Here is a 13133-nt window from a genome sequence, read left to right on the forward strand (position 1 = left end):
ATAGAGTGCATGCGCGAGTCTCTGTCTGCGGCCGGGCGTTTAGCGGTAGAGGGTTTCTGCACAGCGATCTTAATTCTGCATTTGTGAACTCCAACAGCTCTTTTAACAGGTACTGGTTGACCTTTTACTTCTCAATGCAAGCGTTATGCGTGAGTGTGTGATGACAGCGCTGTGTTGCTCGCTGCAGAAAGATGGACGCTGTCTATCAAACTTGACTACGTGACTGCCGAAGTCAGCTAAGGCGTTGTTCATAGCGTTCGTTGGTTCGAGAACATTTCGCTTGCTAGCCTTAATTCGGTTTCGCATTGGTTGTGTGCTTTTCGTTTTAGGATGCCTTACAAACAGTGGTACGAAGATCTTGATCAAATCAAGCGCCGTTGCAGAGGCGGTGGGCTTTTTGAAGACCCTGAATTTCCTGCCATCGACAGCAAAGTCTTCAAGAAGCGCGTACTGCCTGGCGGTCAGTCTTTCGAATGGCTCCGGCCCCAAGTAAGTGCAGAGTGGATTTCGTTGTAATCCTTCGGTTTTACGTTGGAGCTGGAGAGATTAAGTTCTTATTTGTCTCTAGCGTTTCTTTGGAAGATTAAAAATATTGCTGGGAATCGCTGAATAGAATTGTTTTATTTTCAGGCGTAAACAAACGTATAAATAAGTCTTACTTCTGAGATGTTTAAGTTTGTATTAATATTCCAATGCAAGCCAAAGTGTGAGCCGTTTCCAGTTATCATGTTCATTTTTTATTGATTTACTTCGATATGAAGCTAGTGCCTTGGAATGAAAATATTCACTCGCAATCCACTCGTGGAATATAATGTGGGAGAATGAAGAAATAACGCGCTCTTGCTTAAGTCTCAGTCTGGTCTTCTAGAGTTAATTAATAAGAACGCTTCTTTTGTGTCCCCTGGGAAATAAGCTCCATTTCGTGAACTTGTTTTAACAAAAGACTTCCTATAATTTTCCGACTGTTGGTAGAAGCCTTTGTTACGACTGTTGTTTGTGTGTTAAGAATTGTTCAGGCTGATGACGAGCTTGTTATATTTGAATCAAGCAATGTCTCCAGAGAACTCTCTGGAACCAGTCACATGTACTGTATAGCACATACATCATTAAGCTTAAATTTGCATTTCCTACCGCCAGAATCCCTCAAACCCTGCTGTAAGGATTCTTTCGCCACAGTTGCAACCTTTGTCAGTGCATTAAAGCTAAGGCTTCTATTGACGGACTGACAGTAATGTTCTGAGTTCTACCTGCAGTCCTAATTTCTTCAAGTGACATTCTTTGCATACAAGTGTTCCCTAGGGAGTATTATGCTAATTACTGTACGCCCTGTGAACTTTCTTTTATCATGGAATTTCCCAGTTTGCCAAAGTGATAGATGCATACATGTCAGAGTCTTATATATAATTAAAAGAAAATTTCTTTGATCATTTTTCCATATATACATGTATCTGGTGACAAAGTGTTTGCCTTGTATTTTTCTTTCACTTGACCTTAGAAGATGAAAGGTGAAACTAAGACAACAGTGGGAGCCGTTTTAACTAGAGTCTTTTTTTATGCAATATATTTGGTAAAAAATATTAACACCCAAAACATTTTGAGGAAATAATTGGAAAAAGAAATGTTGAATGCACTAATAAATATTTTGCCCTTTTTTATGGTAATCATCTCGTAAGTTACAAAGTTGGCTCTCAATTTACAGATGATTTCAATTGTTTGTTTACACCTGCTTGCTTGTATCATAAACAAGTAGGCTACTGTTTTACATGGCTTGCAGACCATGAAACAACTGTCTTGATTCTTTTTTAAGATGATGATAATGTTGGTAATAATAATAATAATAATAACAATAATAACAATAATAACAATAATAACAATAATAATAATAATAATAATAATTTATTTCTGGTGCAGTACATCAGTAAAATCTCAATGCTCTTACAAAGTAGTGATAAATGTAGGATCCAGTGAAACCTTTGCAATTATTAGTTATAATGTAAAAATTAAACAAGAACTAGACTGACATGCTCAAAGATTAAATGAAAAAGTTTTAAGTCAGTTTTTATAAAACAGCCACCCTGTTATTACTGTCACCTTGTTATATATTATGGCCACTTTATTCTGGCCCAAATAGAAGCTCAATCAGTCATTTCCTTATTTGAAGAACCCCTTTAACAGAGTATGGCCACCCCATTTTTGTGACCCAGTGGTGACTGGATTAACAGGGTGTCACTGTAATGCGTAATGAGGACTTGCAGAATAAGTCATTGAATGTAAAAGTTGCAGTACGTGTAAATTTTTTTTTTGAGTCTAAAGGTCCTTTTATATTTCAGGAACTTTTAGATGCCCAAGGAGAAGGACAGAGAGCCAAGATGTTGGTGGGTGGGGCATCTCGCCTCGACATTAATCAAGGTATGTTAGGAGACTGCTGGCTGTTGGCGGCAATTGCTTCCTTGACCCAGGAAGAGAAATTGATGGATAAAGTTCTTCGCATTGGCAAGTATGATGAATTTGGGAGTCCTGGCTACTGTGGTGCATTTCAGTTCAGCATTTGGCAAGATGGAGACTGGGTGGACGTGATTATTGATGATCGTTTACCAACATACAGGAAGAAACTGGTTTTCATGCATTCAAAAGACAAGAATGAGTTTTGGTGTGCCCTGCTAGAGAAAGCATATGCAAAGTACGTATAATACATTGTTTTGATCCAAGTTACCATGTAGAGTATATCGTTGCTGAGCAATGATTTTTAATTAACAATTGCTGTCCAATAAATTTTTATCCATTCAATTTTGGAACAAAATGATCTTGCTTCTTGCTTGCTGGGTAAAATGCTCAAGACATTCTAACACCAGATTGCTTTGTCAAAATTTAGAGTTGTTAATAAAAGCTCTTTGGCCTTGAAGGTATTTCTGACATTGTAAGGATGCAACGTTTTTTGCCTCTGGGTTAACAACTGTTTTGTAGACCTTCATTGGCCTCCAAACTGCTTTTAACACTTGATTATGAGCTGTGCAAAAAAATACTTCAATCAGATATAAAGCAGCCTGAGCTATGTATTACTCAAATGCAACATTGATCCCATCACAAGTAAAGCCAGATTCTTTTGTTTAGAAAAGTTGTGTTGTGACAGGCGAGTTTTCATCTAAGGTTAACTGCAAACCAGAGGAAAAAAAAGTATACTAAGTTCAGGGCAGTGGTGAAAAATCAATTTTTATTTCACTAGACTGAGGAATTCAAAGACACAAGAAAATGGCTTAAACTAAGACATACATATAACACAGACCTTGACTTGACAACATATGTTCTGTGTTTCTCCAGACTGCAAGGGTCGTATGAAGCTCTGAAAGGAGGTCAAACTATTGAAGCTATGGAAGATTTTACTGGAGGTCTGGGAGAAGATTTTGACCTGAAGAATGTTCGAAAAGGAGGCGAGAAGGAGAAGAAAGAAATGTTCACAGTTATTCAAAAGGGCTTAAGGCGTGGTGATCTCATGGGTTGCTCCATCACTGTAAGTATGAGTTCTTTGAAAGAAAGCTCAAGACCTGGGACATGTTGACAAAAAGGCACACGAGCCAGCTGCAAACTCCATGACTTAGCCAAACAATTAGCCAAGCAACCGATGAAGGCTAAAGAGTTAGCCGAAACATCTTGCTAAAATATACAAGTCAGTGACAAAAAACGGCACTATCGATTATGTTATCTCCTGACTACATTTACTCAATTTTTAGCCAAGCAATTGATTGTTAATAATTTTTGTTTTCTTTTTAAATGATTAATAATAAGTGTAATTATTTTAACCTACATGTAACGATTTGCAATAATTTGTAACATTGGTGCTGAAAAGCCTATTTTAGGGAGCAACAATGAATGTATGTGTATATAGGTATTAGTGTGTGTATAGAGCTATAACTTAATTGTATCTGGTTTCGAAGAAACAACTTGATGCAACCATTCTTACATTGTATTCCTTTGTAGAGGGAGGCAGTGCGAGAGCCATGAGATTTGGCACTTGAATTAACCCTGCTTGATCAATCCAGAGTCTTGTACTTGTACACTTAACTTGTACCCATAGCTAGGCTGTAATGTACACGTGGTTGAATCATGTCTTGCTCTCAACCTTTCGCGACAGAGTGGGTAGTTATACTGTATAACTGATTATTATTTCGCTCTTCCAGGCTGCTCCTAATCAGATAGAAGCTAAAGGTGATCTTGGATTGGTGAAAGGCCATGCTTATTCTGTGACTGGAGCCACCACTGTAAGACAAGATCAACAATGATAAGATTTTTTCTTTATAGTTCTATTTACAAAACTAATTAATGCATGTTACTTTTAATAAAGAAAATAAAATAGGAAAGGATTTTCAAGTTTTGGTATTGAGCAACTAGAAACTAGCAGTCTGTGAAATTGTCATAGATCTGTTAATAGGATCAATATTATACAGCAGGGTGTGTATATTTGTTAAGAATGAAGGCTTGGACATGATTATGTATTGTAAGTTGTACATGTATATAAGGAAGGGACCACATCTACAGTGTATGTAGAGCTAGACCACAAGAAAACATATTTTTCTCAAAAAACTTAGAAGGTGCCAAACCTGGGCAGGTGCAGTGGGAGTTTTTGCTGTACCTTTTAGGGTATTGAGCCAAAAAAAGAATTTGTCAGGAGATAAATGAATGTGTTGTTTTAGGATTGGCACCTCTTAGGGGTGAGAAAAATGCAAGCCACACCCACAAAACATGATCTTGGTACCTCTTAGGAGAGGTTCAAGTTTGAGTTTTGAAGGATCATTGAAATAGTTCTAGCCCCTTAAAGTAGAATGATCTTTTTTCGTATCACCCATTCAGAGTACATATAGAAGTTTGAAATAAAGATTGAAATTAAATTTCCCATAATAAATTAATTTTATTTAGTCACTTGTTCTGTTTTTTGTCTGTGAGCACTGATTTCTGTATGTGTATGTTTTTGTCTTCCCAGGTGAACGTTTATGGCAGAGAAGTGGAGTTAGTTCGTGTGAGGAATCCTTGGGGTAATGAGAGAGAATGGGAAGGACCGTGGGGAGATAAGTAAGTGGTTTCAATAAGTTATGTTTGATAATGGTTAGTTCTAGAGTAGTGCAATATATAAATCCCTTGGGATAACTAGAGGAAGATTGAAGTTAAAGTTTAACCCAGTTGTAGCATAAGAAACTCCTGAACTAAATGTTAGGGAGAGGGAAGAAGCATTACCAAGGAGATAAAATGAGTAGTTCAAATAAGTTGTGTTTGATAATGATCTCTGTAGGGGTAGTGGAAAAAAATCCCTGAGGTAATAAGAGTTTAACCCTGGGGTAACGTAAGAAACTTCTGAACTAAATTTTAGGGACAGGGAGGAGCATGGAGAGACAAGTGAGAGGTTCCATTAAGTTATGTTTGGGTTAGTGTGATAAATTGTTAGGGTATTAAAGTGGTTAGCTAGTTCAAGTTATGTTTGAAGAGGCTTAGCCCTTGGTTGGTAGTATTCCAAATTCCTGGGATACTACTGTATGTGATCAGGAATCAGAGAGAATGTGCTTGGAGAGATACACTGTAATTGTGTTTCTGTCATAAAGTTTTGCCTCGAGGCATTCCAGATTCCTGGGGTAACGATAGGAACTTGATATATTGAATCTCTGGCATTGTAGGAAGGAAAACTACCCTTCTCCCCTTCTCTTTCATTTCTTTCTTTTTTTAGCTCTAGCACTAGCCATTAAATTGTTATTAATAAATGAATGAATAAATAATAACTAGATAAGGAGTTCTTTTATATCAAAGTTACTCAATACACTGGTTGTTTCTTTAAGATCCTCTGAGTGGAGAAAGCTCTCTGAATCAGAAAAGAGAGACTTGAATTTGACCTTTGCAGATGATGGAGAGTTTTGGTAAGTTCCCCAAAATCAAAATTTTAATGTTTTACACTCAATTGTAGCAATTACATGTGGTCACTTTCAAGCAACCATTGTTGGTTAATTAAAGTTTCTTGGTCACTTTTGCAATACAGGATGTCATTGGATGATTTTGTTACATACTATGACAAGTTGGAAATTTGCCACTTGGGCCCAGACAGCGCCAAAGGCACCGGAAATGCTAACAATTGGGAAGGACGTGCTGAGAAAGGTGCCTGGATTCGAGGTTCATCTGCTGGTGGTTGTCGTAACTTCCTCAATACTTTTGCCATGAATCCTCAGTACAGGTACCATTCAGTATTGCTTTTCTTTGTGAGACATTGACAAAGTTAATAATAATATTTCACTCGTAAGTAAAAACAAATAAAACCAGAGAATAGCCCTCCTGGCTGGCACACATGCTAGTTTTTTCTCTTCTGAACGAATTTGTCTTCAACAACATTAACCTCAAAACCTGACAGTCCAAAGTTGGTCTCAATAATTTTTGCCACTTTATGTGATGTGGCTGATATTATATGAAGCTAGTACATGTACAGTTTAGCAGCTACCTTCACCAGAGGGTAAAAGGAAAAGAGGCCGCCTGAAATCCACCTGGAGGAGGACTGCTGAGGCAGAATTTAAGTCTCTTCCTTAACTGGGGGCAAGCTTCAAGGCTTGTTATGTACCGACAGGAATGGAGGAAACTTGTTGATGCCCTGTGTGCCACTTGGCATCCAAAGGACTGATGATGATTGGATAATGCAATTCAAGAGTTTTCATTGGCTTTCCGGGGCGTTCTTATTTTTGTAAAGGTCATGCTGCCGAAATAAAGATAACTAAAATAATACAAAAATAATCGTTAATTCACACGCATGTTAGATATGAGATGATTATAGCCAACTCGTCACTATGCACTGTGTTGGCTACAATGTATCAATCCTCTCCTATCTGAACTGTGCTCTTAGAATAAATGTTCATTTTATAGCTGTTTTAACAGAGGATAATTGTGAAGGTCACAGATAAAGTGAAATGGTAGGAGTTTAAAGTGCAGTGTGAGGCCCCTTTTGTTGAAAGCCTTCTACACCTCCAAAAGCCTTGAGGGAAAAAAGTGTCTTTGGGGCTAAAATAATATGATTTAGCTTAATGTTAAATTAATTAATAGAATACATGGATTTAAATCTTGTACAGAGTTGATCTCCAAGATGCAGATGATGATGAGGATGACAAATGCTCGTTAACAGTGGCACTTATGCAGACCAAGCGTCGTAAATTGAAGGCAGAGGAAGGAAAGCCCATGCTGACCATTGGCTTCTCAATTTACAAAGTACTTCTAATTAATTATTTATTATTAATTCAAGGGCATAGCTAGGGGGGTCCTGGAGTGTCCGTAATCCCCCCTCCCTTTGTAAGCCTTTTTTAAGGAAACAACCTACATCAGGTGGCAAAAACACCATGACAATCTGGTGAGTACTGTCACTTTGACACAGTGTGACCCCTCTTTTGAAAAATCTTGGCTGTGCCCTTGTAATTATATTTTCACAGCTCTATTTCTCACTTCATCTGTTCATATAATTTGAATTATAACTTCAGGCTGCTTCGTGGCCCTAGTATAATTCTCATCGTCTAATATTTGAGTACTGAATCTTAAGGGCTTCCTGCTTTTATTTTCAAGTAACCCACCATGCCTGACCAATGATGTCTAAGTTAAAATCATAACTTAAGAGTTTTTTTAGAAGTACCGGTAATGTGAGTGTTTGAAGCAGTCCAAATCTACAATTAAGACACCATGGAGAGACAGATATTCAGGGCTTGAAAAAAAAAAAAGAATTTCAGCTTGCTCTTTGGACTAGCAGCCCTCAAATTTTGCTTGCCCTGTGGGCAAGCTTTAGTTTACTTTTGTTCTTAATTTGGCTGGCAGACAACTTATCTGGGCCCTTGCCCGTCATGAAAATGCAAATGAAAAGTTACAAGCCCGTCAGGAAAATCAACTCGATTCGGAAGACTGGACGGCACTTTTTTCGAGCCCTATAGAGGTAATACTCAGTAATGTAAATTAAAGATTTGCTGTCTGTAGATCACAGATGAGGATTTGAAAGGTGGCAGGGCAGACAGAGATTTCTTTGCTTACCATGCGTCCACTGCACGCTCTCCAGTGTTTATTAACAGCCGTGAGGTGACCGGTCGTTTCCTGTTAGATCCTGGATCCTACCTTATCATTCCAACCACCTTTGAACCTGGCCACAATGGTGAATTCCTTGTGCGAATCTACTCTGAAAAACCTGTAACAACAAGGTATGGTTAACTTTTCTTTGTTTTATTCTTGCTTTACAAATTTAATACAGTCAGTAAGCATTGGGGCTCTTCTCATAGGTGTGCCCCTGCTGCCCTCGCCCCCCCCCCCTTCCTAAACTTCCCTGCCTCTCTTTCTACTGTTGTATCAATGTGACAGTAGTCTGTTTTTTCCTTCTAAATGGGGTCTCTGCTGGGTTTCCAGGATTTGCTAACCATGAGTCGATTGGTCTTCATCTAGGAGCTGACTGTCCATAGTGGAAGCTCCTGGATGTCTCAGTAACCCAGTCTCCATTTTGAGAGACAGTTCCTAGTAAAACAGACGTATTCATTTGTCACGTCCTGTACCTTTTTATGTAGTCAGTCAATTTTATCATAATTAAGCATAGCGACATTGTGATTACTGAGAATAATCTACATGCGTGAAGAAAATCTCCTCCTTGTCCATGCTATTTCTGAAAGTTTATTAAAGGCTCTTCAGCTCATTCAAGAACAGTTCACCCTGCTTTAAATATCTTTCAGAGTGAAGATGGGGGCATCTTATTAATAAACTAAGTGTTCAACTCCCTGAAATGAACTTTTCCTAGGCCTGCAATGTTCTCACTGCAGCAATCTTTGTGAAAAGGAGAACTTGCCTTTACTTCAAGTGAATGCTGTAAGAAGCCAATTAGCAATTTTTTTTCAGAAGGGTGTACCTGTGAAGGCAATTTCAGGAGTAACTTGTGCCACAATGCTACATGTGACTTGACTTTTAGCTGTAAACCCCTTGGAGTATTGGGTGGGAATGCTACAATTGCGAAAAATCATCTGAGTGGTGTATACATAGCATTCATTCAAGCATTCAAGCATTCATTCATTCATTCATTCATTCATTCATTCATTCATTCATTCATTCATTCATTCATTCATTCATTCATTCATTCATTCATTCATTCATTCATTCATTCATTCATTATTCATTCATTCATTCATTCATTCATTCATTCATTCATTCATTCATTCATTCATTCATTCATTCATTCATTCATTCATTCATTCATTCATTCATTCATTCATTCATTCATTCATTCATTCATTCATTCATTCATTCATTCATAATCAGCACCTTTACTGGACAGGTATGGTTAACTTTGCTACTTAACAGTGGTACATGTAATTATTTCAGCCTAAAGTTGATTGTCAGTCTATTACTGGTTTTGCTGTTAAGCTATATTAAATGTACATGTATGATGGTTGGTCTCTTTTCTTTTCACAGCAAAGTTGATGTTAAGACTAACATCCAGTCAAGGGATGAGCGAAGATCCAAAGTAAGTGACAAGTGTTATGTGTGTCATGATACACATATGAAGAATGATTATAGAGTTTCATTTATTCAATATCAGCGCGAGATTTCTATGGTAGACAGTTGATAAGGGTGCTATGCCCCCGAAAGTATTATGGATAGAAATCAGGAGCGAATAATCTAATATTGTTTTTAATTAGCATAAATCTGCTTGACGTTTAAAATTTTATGTAAATCCTCTTCACAAACACTCTGAAACAGAAAGAAGTGGCCACCATTTGCTTCTATTTTCTGTGTAAGGCTTGGTGTGTACACAGAGGAAACAGAAGTGACCAGTGGGATATTCCATGGTATACCATGAGAAAATAATTAACAATATTATTATTCACTGAAGTGGCAGTAAATATCTATCACTTTCACCGACACTGAGGTGAATAATTGTTTTAGTATATACCACACAAGCTGAATAATTAACGGACCAAAATGTTATTTTATGTGTGACAAGCGGTCGGAAATTTTAAATTCTCTTGCACCAGCTGCTGGGAGGGGAATAGTGTTTGCTAATCACCTCTGAGTTAACCAATCATGGCGTGCAAAAAGCACTATTCACTTGTGTGGTATATACTAACTAACTTTATACCATGCAATAAAAAATACAGTGGACAACACAATCAGTGCAAGATACACTCGGCACACAATGGGAAGGGTGGGTGTAATATCATCAAGTAAACAACATCTTTCCTGTATTTGGATGTGGCATGGTACATGTATCATTATACATTGAACTCACTATCTCCTTTCTGATTGGTCGAAAGCGTACAGTGAATTTTCGAAATCAGCGCTTGTGACGTCATCTCTGCAGATTGTACAATAATCATGTCAAGGACACTCAAGGTCATGGGTGATCATGTCAAGTTCATGCGCTTTGTGTTGCTTGCTGTCAGTGATGAAGCAAAAACATGACTTTCATTTTTTTCGTTCAATGTATAATAACACAATTGTTAGATTCGGTTTTTGTGATATCCAGAATAATCAAGGTCTCAGTAAGAGTTATCAGCCTCAGCCTTCGGCTTTGGCTGATAACCCCTACGTCGACCTTGATTATTCTGGATATCACAAAAACCTCATCCAATATTATAGTGTATAAATGTAAAAATATGATTTTCAACACTCCTCCATTTTATATGTAACAACTATGCAATTTGTCTTACAGTATAGAAGCCACAGTAAAGAGGACAATGATGCAATGGATTCATCATTCAGGGCACTTTTCTTGAAGCTGGCTGGAGTGGTAAGTGGGTGGAAATCTCAAAAGCTTGCTTGCAAGTCTATTTTCTGTGACTGTCTGTAATGTTTCGTGTTTTTCTGTAAACAATATGCTCTTTAGATAACCCTGCTGCACATCCTTGTCAATCGTAAATTAGAAAGTGATCATGGATTGAATTCCATGTCAGAAATTGAAAGAGCAAAGTTAAATTGTTAAGACTGCCAATTCTTAGACCATAATCTATTCAGAACTACATTATTTTAGAAATTTTTAATAAATTATTCACTTTTAATTCTATACTATTTTGCCATTTCAGGACAAAGAGATTGATGCATTTGAACTTCAACAGATCCTAAGTACTGCCACAAAGAAAGGTATACACGTGATAATTATCATTACATCATCAAGTTTTAAAAGTGACATTACCCCTCCCCTCACAAAAAAAAAATTGTAGTGGCCCTCTTAGGTTATAGCATTCTCAAATGAAATTTGACTTTTGTTGAAAATCAAAGTTGGGAATAATGGTTACTGTAATAATTATCATGATTCCTCTTTTTATTCAGTGCTGAAAGAGAAGGAGTTCAGCTTGGAAGCATGCAGGTTAGATTGTAATGAATATTATGTGGTGCTTTTTCCCATAAATGTGAGTGTCCTAGGCCATTGCAACCAAATCTGTAGAACACTCAAGGATATCCTCTAAGTGTCGTTTCCAGCAAGCAAATTCCTCAACTTACAAAATCTGAGGTTTACATTAACACGAGACGGTTAGTTTTAATGACAGCAGAGTTAGCTTTACTTAATATGTGTGGCATTGTCTGCTTGGCCAATATTCTCCAAGTTTGGTTTGTTATTACAACATACATGTACCTTTAGCTATAGTAATGTTATAAATAACCCAGTTGATGATCTTCACTCTCCTAACCTGACTGTTTGCCAGTGTTTTTATATAATAAGGAGAACTTCATTGTTGATTAACACTATTTTATTTTTGTCCTCAGGAGCATCATTGATCTTAAGGACGTATCTTTTGGTATAAAAAAGCAGTTTGCATGACTTGTCTGAGTAGTAATTGTGCATGTGTCTTAGTATGTGTCTTAGTAGTAATTGCGACAATTTACAATTTGGTTTTGCTCCAGTTTTTACTTTAAATTAGGGTTATCCAGCTTTGGATTACACTCACAACTGGATTATTAAGCTCAATGCTAGATATTCTTCTTTTTACTTAATACTTTCCTGACAATAGTTGCATGTTTCTGTCACACATAATTTTGATTACCAGAATGAATGGTGCTCAAAAACAAAGAGCAAAGATTGTCTTATCATGCTGTTTTAGGAGTTAGAAGTTGTAATGTAGAAACTCTTGATTTGTACATGTATGTGAATCATGATGATGATGAGTATTGTGTTAGTGATGTACTTTGTCACTATCAACTTGTGCATGGCAGAGTGAGAGAACAGGGCTTCAAATAATTTCCTGGCTGGCGCCAGTCAAATTGTCCAGTCAAACCTATTTTTGTTCAGACATATCCCATTTTTGGCCAGACAAACATCGATTTCGTCTTATCGCTATAAAAGTGCCCCCTCCCCCCTTCACATGATGTTTAAATATGAAACAAGTAAATTTTCAAAGCATTAATTGTACATGAGCATTGATCTCAATGCAGGAAAAGTGGAACGCATGGTACAGCAAAATCAGTATCACATTTGTGCGAAAATTTGCAACGATAGTCGGAAATTTTATGACTATTACGAATCATTTATTAAAAGTTCTTGGTCTGGTAGTTAAGTATCCGCCTTTTTTCCCTCCTTTTTCACAAACGCCAGTAATATTGAACCTTTAAATATTTAAAACTTGAAACTCTAGATTTTTTCCTTACCAGCGTAAACAACTGGACAAATTGTCTGGCCATCTAAGGATTTGACTGGACAAAACCTATTTTTGACTGGAGATTGTCCGTTCACTGGCCTTTATTTGAAGGCCTGGTCAGAAGAGTCTATTGCCCTTCATACAGTACAGCAATCGTTATGTGGTCTTTACATGTTTGGCCACATTATGTTATACTTGATAAATAAAAAACATGTACCGTGTTTCTATCGAGTTATAGAAACATGAGTGGAAGTTTGGGAGAATGAGAAATGCTGTGGGAACACGAGCTGCAGGCGAATGTTTCCACAGCTTTTTCGAGTTCTCCCAAACGTTCACAAGTGTTTCTATAACTCTATAGAAACACAGAGAACTATTCGTTTAGAAAACACTGCAATGAATAAAAGGAAAACAACTTGTTAACTTTGATCATCAAAATGTAAATTCTCTTTGCTCGCGCCATCATTACATCAACAGCTTGTGCTAGTTCCGTGTTTCCATCGAGTCATAGAAACACGATTTTTAACCAAT

At 37.3% G+C, this 13133-nt stretch overlaps 2 protein-coding genes across 4 annotated transcripts in view; one reads left to right on the forward strand and one right to left on the reverse strand.

Annotated features, from left to right (window-relative positions):
• The window catches only part of LOC145484669 (uncharacterized), a 335301-nt gene that overhangs the window by 164964 nt on the left and 157204 nt on the right, over positions 1 to 13133 (reverse strand). The window lies entirely within an intron of this gene.
• The window catches only part of LOC145483377 (calpain-9-like), a 21359-nt gene continuing 8226 nt past the window's right edge, over positions 1 to 13133 (forward strand). For 2 of the 3 annotated variants that reach the window (XM_081461879.1, XM_081461880.1), the window contains exons 1-15: positions 1 to 109; positions 330 to 489; positions 2331 to 2680; positions 3319 to 3508; positions 4176 to 4256; positions 4976 to 5064; positions 5820 to 5897; positions 6017 to 6208; positions 7089 to 7224; positions 7975 to 8192; positions 9445 to 9496; positions 10685 to 10762; positions 11055 to 11112; positions 11302 to 11338; positions 11737 to 11758. In XM_081461879.1, the coding sequence (XP_081318005.1) occupies positions 331 to 489; positions 2331 to 2680; positions 3319 to 3508; positions 4176 to 4256; positions 4976 to 5064; positions 5820 to 5897; positions 6017 to 6208; positions 7089 to 7224; positions 7975 to 8192; positions 9445 to 9496; positions 10685 to 10762; positions 11055 to 11112; positions 11302 to 11338; positions 11737 to 11758 (1740 nt within the window). In that variant the 5' untranslated portion in view covers positions 1 to 109; position 330. The remainder of the gene's footprint in view (positions 110 to 329; positions 490 to 2330; positions 2681 to 3318; positions 3509 to 4175; positions 4257 to 4975; positions 5065 to 5819; positions 5898 to 6016; positions 6209 to 7088; positions 7225 to 7974; positions 8193 to 9444; positions 9497 to 10684; positions 10763 to 11054; positions 11113 to 11301; positions 11339 to 11736; positions 11759 to 13133) is intronic. The other variant, XM_081461881.1, reaches the window with a different exon arrangement.

Source organism: Orbicella franksi, chromosome 4 (genome assembly GCF_964199315.1).
Source record: "Orbicella franksi chromosome 4, jaOrbFran1.1, whole genome shotgun sequence".
In the NCBI taxonomy this organism is placed as follows: domain Eukaryota; kingdom Metazoa; phylum Cnidaria; class Anthozoa; order Scleractinia; family Merulinidae; genus Orbicella; species Orbicella franksi.